At 48.8% G+C, this 16,313-nt stretch overlaps 1 protein-coding gene across 1 annotated transcript in view; it reads right to left on the bottom strand.

Annotated features, from left to right (window-relative positions):
• Positions 1 to 7,553: 7,553 nt before the first annotated feature.
• Positions 7,554 to 16,313, bottom strand: part of LOC138447836 (Golgi-associated kinase 1A-like) — a 280,368-nt gene continuing 271,608 nt past the window's right edge. Inside the window, exon 4 of the mRNA XM_069604247.1 lies at positions 7,554 to 8,350. Within this exon, the coding sequence (XP_069460348.1) occupies positions 8,152 to 8,350 (199 nt within the window). The 3' untranslated portion in view covers positions 7,554 to 8,151. The remainder of the gene's footprint in view (positions 8,351 to 16,313) is intronic.

Below are 16,313 nucleotides of genomic sequence, written 5' to 3'. Positions count from 1 at the left end.
TAGGCAGAGTGAATGCATTCAGTTTCCGATGCAACACAGCATTTTCCAGGTCAATTGGTTCAGAAAAAGTGGTGGAAAACACTATTACTGTCGCTTTTTCTAATTGGCTAGATTTTCATGCATTTTCTGGGTGGAGTTTAGGAGCCAAGTAGACACACCAGGACCCTCTGTATTTCCCGCTCCACCAGACAAATGCGGCCTTAATGCCAGCATGGATTCTCATGCTGGAAATAAGGAAAGGGATTCCTCTGGGATCTGCTTGGAAATTAAACCTGGTAAAAGTGGGCGGAGTCCAGAGGAAGCCATTGTCAATTCCGGCAGCAATCGCTAATTGCACGAGTTATTTACACTCTTCCAAAGTGGAAAAGCAATGTGATTTCACCTGCCTTTTACGCTAAAATCTTCCATTTTGTGGCAGACGAGTAAAAACGTGCGCCAATGGAAGTGGTCCACTCCATGCAGTTTACTTTATGATATGATATGATATGATATGATATGGTATTTGTAACGCGCCTATACACAGGTGTTTCAAGGCGCGACGAGGCAGGGAGGGGAGGGACAAGGGGAGACAGACAACGATCATACTAGTCCAGGTGTCATTCAGATCGCGCAAGTGCAGGGGTGAGGGAGGGGGAAAAGTGCAAGGGGAAGGGGAGGGGGGGGAGTGCAGTACAAGGTAAGTGGCGTAAAGTAATAAATAAATAAATAGGGCCAGCTGGTGGCAAGTGTGAGGTAAGTGCAGAGCAAGTGCTGGGGAAGGGGGGGGGGCTGTAGGGATACAGAGACAGTCCCGCAGTGCAAAGGGGTTCCAGGGCATCAGTGCAAGTGGAGAGTGGCTGGGCCCAGGACCGAGGCCGTTTAGAGTATTCCAGTTGCAGGATCAGTGCAGTTTCAGTGAAGAATTAATTAGCTGTTCAGCAGGGGAGAGGGAGAGAGAAAGCAGAAGCAAAGAGGAAGGTTTTGAGGTGCTTCCGGAACCGGAGATGGTTCTCCTCAAGTTTCAGGGAGGCAGGAAGGCTGTTCCAGAGGGAGGCCCCTGCCGCGGAGAGAGATCTACCCCCAGCTCGTTGCTTCGAGAAGCGGCTAACCATGAGGGAATTGGAGGCGGATGAGCGAAGGGCTCGGGAAGGAAGATATTTGGGAAGAGAGAGTTGAAGGTATTTAGGACCCAGGCCCCAGAAGGCCTTGTGGACAATGCAGAGGGTTTTGAACTTTATCCTCGCAGCCACTGGGAGCCAGTGTAGAGATTTCAGTCCTGGAGAGATACGGTCCCTGGGCTTGAGGCCAAGGACAAGTCTCGCAGTTCTGTTCTGGATGAGTTGCAGAGGGCGGAGAGTGGAGGCAGGCAGGTTAAGATAGAGGCTGTTACAGTAGTCCAGCTTCGAGAGAACCAGGGCTCGGGAGACAGTGAACTTCTGGGGGAAGGAGAGGAAGGGAAGAATACCTCTGAGGAGGTGCAGCTGGTAGTGTGACCTCTTGGTGACGTCAGAAATATGAGGAGAGAAGGAGAGTGTGGAGTCGAAGATGACCCCAAGGTTTTTTGCCTTGCAGGTAGGAGCAGGGAGGGGGCCAAGGGAGGCAGGCCAGAGAGCTGCAGGGAAGGAGGGAGTGGGAGTACTGATGAGTAGAATCTCAGTCTTACTGGCATTAAGGCAGAGGTCATTGGCGGCACACCATTCTTGGATAGCAGACAGACAGTCAGAGATGAGGGAAGGAGAGGGGGAGGCTGAGGGTAGCCTGAAAATGAGCTGGGTATCGTCCGCATAGCACTGGAAATTAGGGCAGAGAGCGGCGATGCGGTGGGCAAGGAGTGCCAGATACTGGTTGAACAGCCAGGGAGAGAGATTAGATCCCTGGGGGACACCACAGGTGGAGAAAAAGATGTCGGAGAGGAAGGACCCCAGTTGGACCTGGGAGGGTCGATTTGAAAGGAAAGAGGTCAGCCACGCCAGAGCCTGACCAGTGATACCCAGGTTTTCCCGGAGACGGTTGAGCAGGATGGCATGGTTGACAGTGTCAAAGGCAGAGGAGAGATCGAGCAGAATGAGAACACAAGGAGTGTTGGAATCGAGGTTCAAGAGCAGGTCTTCACGGATGTTCAGGAGAGCAGTTTCCGTGCTTCTGGCAGCTCTGAAGCCAGATTGATGGTCGTGAAGACTACCAACAGATTCAGCATGGAGGTTAAGCTGGGAGATGGCCAGTTTCTCCAGGAGCTTGCCCAGGAAGGGAGTGATGGAGATAGGGCGATAGTTAGCCGGGCAGGAGGGGTCGGAGGAGGGTTTCTTGAGAAGAGGGTGCACAAGGGAGTGCTTGAGGGGGGAAGGGAAGACTCCAGAGGCGAAGGAGTGGTTGCAGAAGTCAGCCAGGGCAGGAGCCAGGGAGTCGATGTGGTCCTTGATAGTTTTGGAGGAACAGGGGCGAACCTGTTTAGACGAGACTTTCATTGATCGGACTTGTCTGGAAACCTCGTCAGCAGAGAAAGGTGGAAAGGCAGAGAAAGAGGGAGGAGGGGTGACCGCAGAAGGGCCAGAGGAAGGGCCGGGTAGGGAGGGAGGGAGGTGAAAGGAGGAGAGCGAGGACAGGATGTCCTGAGTTTTAGAGATGAAGTGAGAGGCCAGTGCAGTGCAGAGGGCCTGGGAGGGGACAGGAGAGGTAGAGACTGCAACAGGGTTGGCCAGCTCCTTGCAGATTTTAAAGAGTTCGGCGGAGTTGTTTGATGCCGCAGAGATGCGGGCTTGGATAAGGGCTCTCTTCTTGGTGAGAACGGAGAGCCGGTACTGCCTTTGGAGCAGGCGGCAGGCCAGTTTGTCAGAGGATGAACATGAAGCACGCCATTTCCTCTCTGCAACCCTGCACTTGCGTTTTAGGGTGGCGAGATCCGAGTCATACCAGGAGTTACATTTGGCTTTGGGCTTCAGGCGGATTCTCATGACGGGGGCAAGGATATCAAGAGTAACAGATATAGCAGAGTGGAGCATGGAGAGGGCTGTGTCAGGGTGGGAGTCAGCCGAAGGGGCAGGGGGGGGGGGCGAGAAGGTAGCAGCGAAAGCCTCAACTGACACACGCTTCATGGGTCGGATGACCGAGAAGGTGGGTGGCAGTGAAGAGGGTGGCTTTGCCTGTGGGGTAGGCAGGGTGAGGTGGGAGGATAGGAGAAAGTGATCACTCCAGGAGAGAGGAGTGGAGAGAGGGACGGAGAGGGGAAGGTCAGAAGAGATCAGAGCATCAAGAGTGTGCCCAGCAGAGTGAGTAGGCCCAGATGGGAGAATAGAGAGTGAGAGAGAGTCGCAGAGGTCACGAAAGAGACCAGTGGGGGGACTGGAGGCATCAAGGTGGATGTTAAAGTCGCCAAGAAAGAGGAGTTGAGTGGTTGAGGACAGGAGTGCGGAGGAGAGGTCAGCCCACTCAGAGAGGAAGGAGGAAATTTGACCAGGTGGCCGATAGATAGTAGCCACGGTAAGGGAATGGCTAGGAGAGAGAGAGAGTCGGCAGACAAGACATTCAAAAGAGGAGTAGGTCTGCGTAGGAGTGACAGTGGCAGGAATCCACTCAGGGAAGATAAGGGCAACACCCCCCCCTGCACGGTTGGGCCTGGGCATGGAGAGGATCTTGTAACCGTCAGGTAGGAGTGTGTCAAAGCAGGTGGCAGAGCTGGCTGTGAACCATGTCTCAGTGAGACAAAGGACGTCGAGGTCCAGTTCCTCAAGAAGGTGACAGATATTGGAGGAGTGCTTGATGGCAGAGCGAGTGTTTAGTGTGGCAATGTGGAGAAGGCTGCCATCCTTGAAGAACTTCCGGGGAGGGGTGCAGATCAGAGGTACGCCCTGCGGAGGTATTAAAGAAGGAGGTGAAGAAGGAGCACGAGAGGGGGCAGGGAGGGAGGGTAGAGGCAAGGTAGCCAAGGATAGAGGAGGGGGGACAGCAGGAGAGGAGAGGAAGTTGATGAGGTGTGGGAAGCGTCTATCGAAGAGGTGAAGGTTGGCCTGAGGGCCTTGGACCAAGACGGTCCCATTAGCGTAGACATTAATGATGGCCTTAGAGGAGCGGAAGGGGGCCAAGAGGACATCCCAACGGGTGCCACCATTAATGGGAGAGGAGGAGAAAGGAGAGAGCACAGAGACCATATGAAGGGTCCATAGGTCAGGCGAAGGCACGAAAAAGAGGATGTCAGTGAGAGTTTCCTTAGAGCAGGCATTAGTGTAGGTGTCAGCGATAGGGAGGCCTGGGTTGGAGACCAGGATGTCCTTTTTAAACTTTTTCCTACCAGATTTAGTGAGGAGAGCAGGATAGTCAATGGAGAAGCAGTTAGAGAAGATAGGCGAGACGGAGAGCACCATGGAGTAGGAGGGAGGGAGGGGGAGGGGGGAGACAGACGAAACGAGAGCACGCAGACAGGAAGTGAGCGGCAAGCACAAGTTACCACAATTAGAGCAAACAAACAGTAATGCGTATTAGGTACCGGGCCACCTAAGTTTGAGAATCCTGCGAGGGGAGAAAAAGCACCCTAGTATACCACAAATCAGAGCAAACAGTAATGCGTATTAGGTACCGGGCCACCTAAGTTTGAGAATCCTGCGAGGGGAGAAAAAGCACCCTAGTATACCACAAATCAGAGCAAACAGTAATGCGTATTAGGTACCGGGCCACCTAAGTTTGAGAATCCTGCGAGGGGAGAAAAGCACCCTAGTATACCACAAATCAGAGCAAACAGTAATGCGTATTAGGTACCGGGCCACCTAAGTTTGAGAATCCTGCGAGGGGAGAAAAAGCACCCTAGTATACCTCAACTGTGAATACAGTGCGGCAGGCCCCTTGCGGATGTAACCAGGAGTAGGAGGGGTGGGCCGGGGAACGGAGAACAGGTGGAACTGGCGCCTGGCGTCCCCTGCGGACACCTGCAGACACACAGGGAGCCGCACTGTAGGAGTCGCCCTTGGCCTGGGGCCCTTAGCCGCGGGGGCTGCCGGGCAGAGGGCTGCCCAGGAGGGGGGAGGTTATAGGCAGAGGGAGAGGAGGGGGGGTGGACGGGCAGGGAGGCGGGGAGGGAGAGGAAGACCAGGAAGTGGGAGGGGGGAGCAGGAGCAGGCCAAACACCGCGCTAGGAGCGCGAGGAACAATTCAACTTTTCTTTTTTTTAAAAACAAAACAAAACACTCACGGAGGCCCAGGCAGGGCTTCTCAGGCATGTTGTTCTCCTCAGGCCACCGGCGACCGCTCTCCACGCTCAGCTGGAGAAAAGAAGCGAGCGTGGGGAATGGCCGTCGAGTAGGCCAGAGGGGAGGCAGGCACACAGCCAATCAGAGGGGGGGGGCGGGCAGGGAGGCGGGGAGGGAGAGGAAGACCAGGAAGTGGGAGGGGGGAGCAGGAGCAGGCCAAACACCGCGCTAGGAGCGCGAGGAACAATTCAACTTTTCTTTTTTTTAAAAACAAAACAAAACACTCACGGAGGCCCAGGCAGGGCTTCTCAGGCCTGTTGTTCTCCTCAGGCCACCGGCGACCGCTCTCCACGCTCAGCTGGAGAAAAGAAGCGAGCGTGGGGAACGGCCGTCGAGTAGGCCAGAGGGGAGGCAGGCACACAGCCAATCAGAGGGGGGGGGCGGGCAGGGAGGCGGGGAGGGAGAGGAAGACCAGGAAGTGGGAGGGGGGAGCAGGAGCAGGCCAAACACCGCGCTAGGAGCGCGAGGAACAATTCAACTTTTCTTTTTTTTAAAAACAAAACAAAACAAAACACTCACGGAGGCCCAGGCAGGGCTTCTCAGGCCTGCTGTTCTCCTCAGGCCTCCGGCGACCGCTCTCCACTTTGCGCCTTGATGCTCGGGGGTTTTGGGTGATGCTACACATGTAATAAATAAATACATTTAACATGACCCCAGATAAATGGAAATTCATGATCAGAATGAGTGAGCATGGCATGTCGCTGGTAAGAGGGTGTCCTGTGCTTCTTGAGTGCTTTGGCAAATGCCCTTAATTGCCATCTCGCGTTAAGCAGGTGCTTAAACCCATCAGTGTGGATTGCACAATAATAAGTCGACAGAGGTATTTCAAATGGCCAATTAAGCTCTTTGGGTGACACTGTCAAAGTGGGAGAATGTTGCGCAGCATGTGCCACTTTCTCTGTGGAATGAATTTTGCCCACCCCCCGAGGAAGAAGTGTGAAAAACCCACAAGGGCACTGTGCCTTGCTCTTTCTGTGTGTGTCTTCCCCACAGGGCAAAGCAGGAGGCAATGTCTGCCCACCCTCAAAGGGTATGCACAACCAAAAGTAATAGGCCCCTCCCCCCATCATGGCTGTAGGGGCCAGGCTCCAAACCAGGGCAAGAATATCCTCCAATCATCCATGCCCACAAGTAGGGTACCCCTCGTGCTCCAAGAACCCTGTTGAGGAACCTCTGTGCTTTCTAGGTGATACTAACGTTATTTAAAGCCAGAAGTCTAAAAGGTAATCGTTTAATTGCAGCTGGAAATTAGCTCCTGGCGTGATCAAAATGTCTTAACCAAGTGTGACATCATCCCCTTGATTTATAAGCAATATGTGTGTTCTCGCGTTTCTTCATCCACTAAATTACTGTTAGAAACAAAGGCAAGAGTTGTGTCTCTTGTGTAGACATTAGGAAGGCAGTTGCCAGCCTCTGGCATAATATGCCCATGTTCTTCCAATATTGGCTAGCTGTTGCCCTCTTATGGCCAGGTAGAAACATCATGGCAGTGACTGGCAAATGCCTTTGCCCTGCAGACAGAAAAGTGGAAATAAGAGGCCAATTCAAGACACAGAAAAAATAGAAGTTAAGACAGACTGCAGCTGCCATTGCTGTGTTAGGGAGAATATGTTGAGTGTTCAAGCAAGGAGGTATGTATTAAGCAAGCAAGCAGTGAGACAAGGGAGAGACAAAGAAAGGCCAGAGGGGCTCTTTGAATAATGTAACAGGGCAGAGGACCCATGCTCTGCCGTCCTAGTAAGATATGAGAGAATCAAAAAGATCAGGCTTTGCAGCAAATGTTAAATGAGAAAGGAACAGAGTCCAGCTCTGCATTCAGAATAACAAAGGCAAAGAAAGGCTAGGCTCTGAAGCCAGTATGAGATGGAATAAGAGGGCACTCATCGTGATAGGCTGGCCCAGTCCTCGCAGGGGCGCTAGAAGGGCAGCCCACTTAGCAGGCTGCCCCTCTGGCCACCTCCCTGGTTCCACATACACCCCACCTACTAGGCATCCCTCGGGTCCGACACATCCGGCCGCGGGCCTTGGGAGTGCTTATAAGAAGGTGGGCTTGCGATCGCTCATCCTCCTTGTTTGCTGTACCCCTCCCACCTCCGGAGGACAGTCAAAGCAGCAACATCACACTCCTGGTCCCTCTACTCCCATAACAGGGCTTACTCAGAGGTAAAAACAAGATTTCCTCTTTCTTTGAAACCCCCATCCTTCCATTCCACGAGACACATACGTCTCTTTGACCCACACAAAAAAAGTTGCAACTTGCAGTTGGTAGAAAAGGCAGCAACTCCTTTATTTGGCAGGAGTCCACTTACAGGTGACCTGCCTCTTAACGAGCTGGCGTCCAAGCTGTGGCCCACTGGAAGTCATTGTTATTTCCTCTCTCTTACCATGAGCTCATAGTCAGATCAAAAATCCAGAAATGCAACATACAAAGACATGTTCTTTGCTGCTGCATCCTTTAATGTTCTTCTGTTTTCGTTTCTTCTTTTCTCTTGTTTTATACAGTGATTTTTGTAATTTAATACGTACTGCTATTTTAATTCAAATTTAGTGAAAAATCAAGTTTTGACTAAAACACAATAAATAAATAAATAAAGCAAAGTCCCCAAGATGTCCCCTGTCCCCCCAGATTTTATGTGTCTCCTACGCCCCTGTTTTATGCGTATGCAAAATCAATGCCACCAATTAAGCTTTACATTGCAATTAGCTATAAGAGGCCCCATGTATCATATTTCTTTACACATCATATGTTTTATACAGTGCTGCATGCTAGATTCCTCTGCCTTCTAAGCACTGTAATGATATCGGTTTTTATTCTTCTATTGGGCAGTGAAATGTTCTCCACGCTGTTCCCAGTCCTTTTCTTGCACTCGTGTGCTTCTTGGCTACCTATTAACACAGTTTGTATATGACAGACGACGAGTTCCCTTTCTTCGCCTCAGGCTTCCGGGCCTTTCCATTTTCCCGCTTTCTTGAGGAGGATCTGCGCGCGCTGGTCTATCCTTTGCAGGAATCCCAGCAGGCGCTGCTGAAGTGGTCTCCAGATGCCCCAGAACTCTCTGTCTGTGGAGAGCGAGCGGGCCAGCAGGTCAGACAGACACTGGGATGAGATGCGCTCGATGGCTCCAAGAGACATCCTGGGAAAAAAAAACACACACAGGGGGGTGTTAGTCATGCTTTTTCAGGGCCCATCGTTCATGATAACCTTAATCTGGTTATTTTCTAAAGGCATATTTGTAGGTCACTCCAATTATCTGCGACCAGTAGGCATATACGAAATGTGATGTAGACAATTGAGCTAATAACAGGAATCCTACCAGCCCAGGAAGGGATGGGCACAGGAACCACACAGGGGAACCAAAATGGAGACCAAGATCTGCTTGGAACCTTGTTACTGCACATATCGCACACTCTTATTGAAAACAACTCTGGCATGTGAAAGTCAAGCGCCACACGTGTTATGTGTTACCACCGAAGTATATCTTGTTTGACTTTTGACTAGACCTTGGGGAAGTGAAGTTTTCCTCACACTCGGGCCAGTTCATGTCTTTCCTTGGGTGCTTGGAAGGTGCGTTCACACAGAAAAAGGCGACCTCTCTTGTAGTCTGTTTTCTCTTCATTGGAAAATCTTCATAATATCGGCCATCCGTTTATGTTTTTGAACCACTTCTCATAGTAGTGCGACAGCCTGTCTTTATCTGTGGGGATATCTGGCCTCCAGAAATTGGCCCAGTAGTTGTGATGAAGCCTCTTCACTGATGTGTACCATGCTTGGAATTGTCTCTTGTATTGCTTGTTAAATCTATCCTAATTCTCCCCAGCATGTGTCATGCTGTTAAGGACTTGTGCCATTATACCTCCTAAGAAAATTCATCGCATTGACTGTCTCCTGGCTTCGAGGAGGCCATGGAAACCTCACCTCCTATTTGGGTGTCCGAAATGCATGATCTTGCTTCATTCTGCACTGAACAAACATTACTTGCTAAATCCTCATGGACCACTCTTCCCCACCATATAAATCGATTCTCCTGTTCCTCTCCCTCTGACGAGATCATTGCAATTTCTGAAAACAGGCCAATGTTAGCCTCCCAGCTCCACTAGTGGGCCTTACGACTGCTCTGAAGAGACCACTGCGGGCTGAGCTCCGCGTCTCTGCACGCGCCACCACCTTCCTCATGCAATGGACTCCATTCACAGCTGCCACCCCTACCTAGACTGCGGGAATTACTGAAACCTAAGCAGATCACACATTAACCACCATACATTTTCCAAACTCATGCAGCACTCTTTTTTTGGTAAATACGTTAGTATTCACCTCGCTCTCATCCCATATGATTGTGTAGCTTATCTGTGAGCACTGAATTCATATTGTATGCTAAACACTTAGTATACGTATTACTTCAGTCATTCAGCATGTTGGCCACTTTCAGCACATTTCCCCTTTTCTTTGCTTACTAGTCTCATGGTCCCAACCTGTACAGACTGATGCAGCCAATCACCCAATAGGAACTGCAAGAATGAAATGCACAGACGCAGGAAGAGTGACAATAGGCCAAATTAGCAACCAAGAATCACAACAATTCTGTGAAATAGTGAAGTGAGAAACAGTCAGGAGGCCAGGCTCACCCGCTCTAGGAAAAGAAACAGGAAATAACAAGACAATCAAGGAAGGAGAGAATAGGAATGCAGCGACTGCAAACAGGAATAGGTCAAAGAGCGAGAGGCACTCAGGGCATGAATAAGACCAATACATGTGCAGGAATACAGCCACAAACAGTAGAAGATTCAACAAAAGACCAATAAATTGAGGGTTAGACCTAAGAAACAGACATGAGAGCCTTGGGGAGAACAAGGACCAAGAAACAAACTGACGCCACAGAAATAAGAAGAATGCAGCAGGGTCAAGCAATTGGAGAAGGGAACTGGGTGTAAGTGCAATGAGAAGGGATCACAAAATAACCATAGAGGAACACCAGAAATACAAACTACATGGCGAACAAGACTGAATGACCGGTTCTGAGAACCAGGCATAACCTGAGAGGGATAGGAGCAAGGAAATGGCAGGATGATCAATTATAAGATCCGCAAAGTGCTTATTGGACATGGGTTGCAGGAACAAAAGAGACTATAAGGTCACCCAGAAGAGGGCTAGAGCCAGGAAACTGAAGGGTTATTTCAGAGTAACATTTTAATGAATTAAATCATTAAATATGTGATTTAAGAATTGTTTGAAGGTATAGAAGGGTGTTTGACAGTATTTATTGCAGGAGTCTCCTAGTCCAGTCCTCAAGAGTCCCGTTTACACCAGATTTTCAGGATAGCCAAAGACCACGTAAAAAACGTAAGGTCACAACCTCTTTGACATGAAAGGTCAACAAGTTGTAATTAAAATCTTACGTCAGCATCTGGTGTTTGATGTCTTCTTTGTGGCTGACATCCTGACTTAGTTTATCTGTTACCAGTTGATTTGTGGTCCAAGTGCTTGGGTGCCCAAGGGTTGTGCCATGTCCTCTGTTATTATATATCCAAGTAAAAACAGGAAGCTCATGAAGGGACTGTTCTATAGGTTGTAAAAATGCAATAAGGTGGCAATTCATGAGCTGTGCTACAAGAAGCCAAAAGCTTCTGCATGTTGGGTTACAGCATGTACCCCTCTTCCCCCGGGGAGTAACCTGGCCTGGCTGACTGTGAAATTGAAACCAGTGGGGGCAGTACATCGTTTTTGTAGGTGGTGCCTTGGCTACTGGGTCTTCTTCTAAAATGCTAGTCCCTCCCCTGCATTATTCACTACAAAAGACTGCTTTCAAATACAGATTTGATAATGCATAATCATGAACCTCCCTTTCCAGTTCCAGAAGTGCCCCTAACCAGATTTTGGAAGTACTTGTCACTGTCCTGCTATCTTGGTGAAATGATATTCATGCCCCCGTGACCACGCAGTACTTCATATGGTCAACCCTTGCTTGGTGGAGACATGCTACCAGGATGCATGGATCAGCGGTGGAGTTGCGGCTCTCTGGGCATGGTAGGTGCTCTTTCTTTCATCTCCTACTGCTCTGTGCTTTGCTGACCCCAGGAATTCCCAGGGCAACCTCCGTCTGCACCACAACATTCCTTTGTGTCAGTGTCTTCTTAATTCTTTGTGGCTAGCTCCAGGACAGAGAGCGTAGACCTCTGCAAACCCACAGAAGGTCACTGCCAGAAGAAAACTCTGCCACGTGCCACCCTCACCATGGCAACTGCCATAGAGCTTGCCCAACCACAAGATGGTAACCACCATATACTATCCAGGTTGTGTGCCAATTAAATGATGGAAGCCACCAAAGAACATTGGCAATACAGTCCAAGGCAAGATACTGATTCCTCTTCCAGGTTGTGTAAGCTGCTTCTGGGTACTGTAACAAAGTCCCCTGCCTGAAACTGAGGACATCTTGTGTGGTAACCACGGTGGCTAGGTGCCTGCCCAAACTAGTGGATGATGGCCCTCTGGGTGGAATGGGGAGGAGCCACTGGTTACTCCACTTAGACACCGTTACTGGGTCTGGGGCAGACCGAGTCAGGTTCCACCTTCATTGCCTATCAAGGTACCATTAGTCAATCCTGACCCAAACATACACAAAAGGGCCCTTCTAGGATACTACATCAGAAAGTAAAACAGTCCACAAAGACTCTAGACCTTTCGGTACTCATTTGGCAGTTGTAACAGAGACACCCCTTAACCCTGGAAAGTCAGACCAGCCAGGTCCTAGGGGTGCTTTATAGTTTTCTGAGATGCCTGCACTGCGGACAGACAGTATGTCTGATGGCTGTCGTGCTGCAGGTATACTAGTGTCATGCCTTACCTTGCCCTGTGCCGCAGGTGCTGGCATTTTCAACCTCTTTGAGGTCTGCATCTGCTTTCATGCCGATTGCCGTTTTTCTCATTCCAGGATGGTGGCTGCCACAGGCATGGCACCCCTTCCAGTATGGCGGCACTGCTGTTTCCGGTTCTGCAGTTTTGAACACTACTTGAGACCGCAGCAGATACGGTAAGCTGCGCCTTATTGTGTTCTTTCCCTGTTCCCCTTTATGATGCTTACTTCTGGAATCCTTTTCCTGCCTTGCTTCCATCTGGTTTGCCTCGCTTTCCTGCCTAATTTTGTTTGTCTTTGTATCCTGCCTTTTTGTTTCTACTGTTTGTTTTTCCCATTGGAACAAGTCCTTCCTAGTTCTGCTACCTAGCTCTGTCGCTGCCTATAATAGAGGTTTCCTTCCTTGGACTCCTTCTTGCAGTCAGAGATACTCATTGCCTTCTGGAAAGTCGATAATCCAGAAGAGGCTTTTTTTCCTTTCCTTCTGTTTTTTTCCCTTCTGTTGACTGTTGTCCTTGGGGCCACCAACCCTGTCTGTGCTATTCTGTGGGAAGGTGGCTTCATCGGATGAAAGGCCCTATTTCTCAAAAAGAAAACCAAAGCAGCAGAGGTAAGACCTGACGTTGAATAATTCTGCGTTCGTGAACCAGCAGAGCCAGAGAGTGTGAGCCAGGAGCTGGTTGCAAATTTAACAATGTTTTCCCCTCTGCTTCATTTGGTGCAAAAGACACCCCATTTCCGTTTCATAACTTCTCCAGACTAGAGGTAGAAACCATGAGAATCCAGGAGCTGTGTGGCAGAGGGAGGATAATCCAAGATGGCAGACCAACCTGTTCATGGCTTGATCCAGCCCAAAAATCCTAAACCACACACAGGAGAACCAATTAGGCTCAGGCAATCAGAGCTCCACGCCCATTCATATTCACACGTGCTGACCCGCATAGGAATCCGAACCTCTCTGGAGGAGTTATAGGGTTATTTGAGCCCAGAGTCTTAGTCAAACCAAATGGATGTTTGAAGTAGGAGCTGGCGATAGGTGTTTGAAGGAGGGTGGAGAGAAAGAAGAGAGAATTTGGTGGAGGTGGGCCGGAGTGGAAGGAGTTTGGAGGAGACTAGGTAGTTAGGAAGAAGTTTTGAGAAGGATGGGGGAAGAGGACAAAGTTTGGAGGAAGTAGGAGAGGTGTTTTTGAAGTGGTTAGAGACAAAAGGGACAGGAGGAACATCAGGGGTTGAAAAAAGGATGACATCAGGAGATAGAAGGCAAAACGCAACAGGAGTTAACATCAGGAGTTGAAGGGAGGAGAACATTGGGAGGTGAAAGGAGCAGAACACCAGGTGGTGGAACACAGAGAGCATTGGGGTGAGAGGAAAAGAGTTTAAGGACGTGATTGGAGGTGAGGGCCAGGTGCAGGTGGTACTAGAACATCATGAGGTGGTGTTAGAGAAAGATCTGGAGCACAAGGGAAGAAACCTAGTAATTAAGACCAGGATGGGATGAGGGGCATAATTTGCCTTATGCAGAGGCTAAGAATGAGATCCTGATCGAATCGGTGAAGCCCACAGAGCTACGAGGACCAAGCACATGCTGTGGAGGCGAGAAGAGGACCAGTGTAAGAGTAGAACGCTAATAAAGAGGGCACGAGTTAGGACCCTAACACAGGGAGGAGGTGAAGGTCTTCTTCAAAGCTCCTAGAAGATCTAATGACAACAAGCCCCACTGTCTGAGGTAGCAATGCCATATAAGCGTGTGGGAACCCCTTTAAGGCAGGGCTGGGCACTAAAGGAAACAAGACGCCCAAAGAAAAGGTGTGGGAACTCCTTAAACCTGATAGTGGCAATCCAAAGAAGAGAAGATTCTACAAAAGACAAATGCGAAGGGTGTATTAAACCCCAAAGCCCACATGGAATCAAAGGGAGAACCCCCGAGAAGAAGGGGAGCAAATGAAAACTTCTTATAAACCCCAACATGTGCTGCTGTTCTAAGTCACAGGCGGACTCGTTTAGTTCTAAGCTACTGTCCTGTTTTGTTGTCTTACCCAACCTATCTTATCTTTCCAAAATAGAGAAACCTAGCCCAACCTGTACTTCCACCTTGGCTTAGTTGTTGATCCATGTCACCCTTGTGACAGTATCCAGGCGATGTGTGATAGTTCAAATAGAAGAACACAGTGGGCTTCAACAAGCTGCCTTTCTTCTTACATCAGGTTCATTGGCTTTAACGATTTGTGCTCTTCTGTTTCTCCCTATCGCTCCTTTGCTTTGTTTTATTCATGCCCGGTTCTTGGCTCGCTCCTTGCCTTCTGGATCGTATTGGATTGAACTCGGCTTCCAATATTCTGGTTCTGTACTTGCTTGCTTCGTATTCTTAGACATGGCTCATCGTCCCCAGTCTTCTGTTATCTTTAGTTGAACATCTTGAGAGGTTTTTGTCCCTCTGGATTGGCTGGCAGCCTATGTGTCTGATTATGTGTATGATTTGGGCATGAGACATTGCCTCATCACCCCACATCTAAATAAACATAATGGGCTTTTCGCCATTATTTGCATTATTTTCAAGCCCTCTTAGACATAATCCACGTTAAGAACACTTGGACACAAGCTACCAACGAGGTGAAGCTATGCAGAGAAAGTACTGGGATCTCTAATTATGAACCTACAAAACACGTTAGGGACCATCACAAGCTGATGTGGCGCCCATTGCCTTGATAAGCAGAAACACATTGAAACTATGTCTTAACTACTGGACCCTGACTCAGCCTGCCAGCTGAATGAAGAGGAGTTGCTGCCGCAGAAGGAGAACAAACCCTTCCAGAGCTGAGGCTTCCTCTGCTGCCTGTCTCTTATCAAAATCTACAGAGATCAGGGTGGGTGGCCGGTGTACATAAAACCTATAGTCTGTCCTAATCCCAGTCCCATGGAGCAGTGCTGAACCTAAAATCTGACCTGTAAACCCAATGAAGAAGTCCAACACTAGGGACCAGGCACTTTTGCTGCCATCCCAGGGATCATCGCCTGGAAGATCCAGGTACAGATTTAAGACCTGGCACTCCACAGCATCATCATGTGCCGAAGGCAGAAAAACACTTGCGCCGCTGCACCAAAGGAGCTGTCCCCATCCAGTGACAACAATCTCTGCGCTGTGGAGTTCCACTCATAAATCTGCATCGAATCACAAGTCATTTTTAATCTGACAATTTAACAATCCAAACCTCGAACAGACTTCTCCCACGAGATGCCACTGACACCTAGAACTGTTATTGACAGGGTGCCAACCTTCCAAGCACCCAGATCAGCTCAGAAAGCCTGGCTTCAACATTCGGCTGCTTTGGACTGCTGGATTTCTTTGGGCATCATTATGCTAATATTATATCAATATTAATCAATAGATCAATATGTAGGGGGGTTTGAAAGGCCACCCTAGCGTATGCAAAAGTCAGACACTTCTTCAGAAGTGTCTTAAGAATTGCAAACATGATGATTATTAAAGCCATACTTTTTCCCAGAAGATGCATTAAACAGGAAATCAAATCAAACAAATATGAAGCCAATGACCTGGATGCAGCATTTCTAGATGATAATACTAACAAACTCGAATACAACTACCAGCACCAGGTTTTCAGTAAGCCCACCAAATTACTGTCGGTGGATAGTGCTGTCAACCCCATTAAGAAGTTCTAAAGGACTCTATCTGGGTTTTGAAGGAATAATTACTGGTGAAAATTCTTCTGGTGATATTTCATCGATTTATTGGAGGTAAATTCTTCTGGTGATATTTCATTGATTTATTGGAGTTAACATGGAGGAAAGCCCCTCCCACCACCCTGCTGCACGCCAGAGATTGTCCCTCCACATCACCTTGAACCTTGTCATATGGTGGCGTGGTGAAAGTGGCGGCAAATCAGTTACTGCCATCTTTCCCTGCTACTTGTGTATAGGCGCGTTATAAATGCCATATCATATCATATCATATCATATCATACACCATACCCGTAATGAGCATCAATATGAGAAGAAGTACAAATTGTCCACCTGAAGGACCTGCGCTGTATGCCGTGAAACATGGTGGGAAAAATGGATATAAGCATAATGGAGGAAAATTTGTGAATAAAAATGTGAATAAGGAAAATAAAAAAAATACAATTATTATGGATGAAGAAACTGAATTAATGTGTATTCATTCATGGTTGCGCACAATTTTCTTATTTACATATCTCATCTGTATGTGGTACCTGCAAGTCTACATCTCCTG

This window comes from Ambystoma mexicanum, chromosome 1p (genome assembly GCF_040938575.1).
Source record: "Ambystoma mexicanum isolate Mex_15411 chromosome 1p, UKY_AmexF1_1, whole genome shotgun sequence".
Taxonomy (NCBI): Eukaryota; Metazoa; Chordata; class Amphibia; order Caudata; family Ambystomatidae; genus Ambystoma; species Ambystoma mexicanum.
Note: the sequence above shows the minus strand (reverse complement) of the source record. Positions and strands in the feature narration are given on the sequence as shown.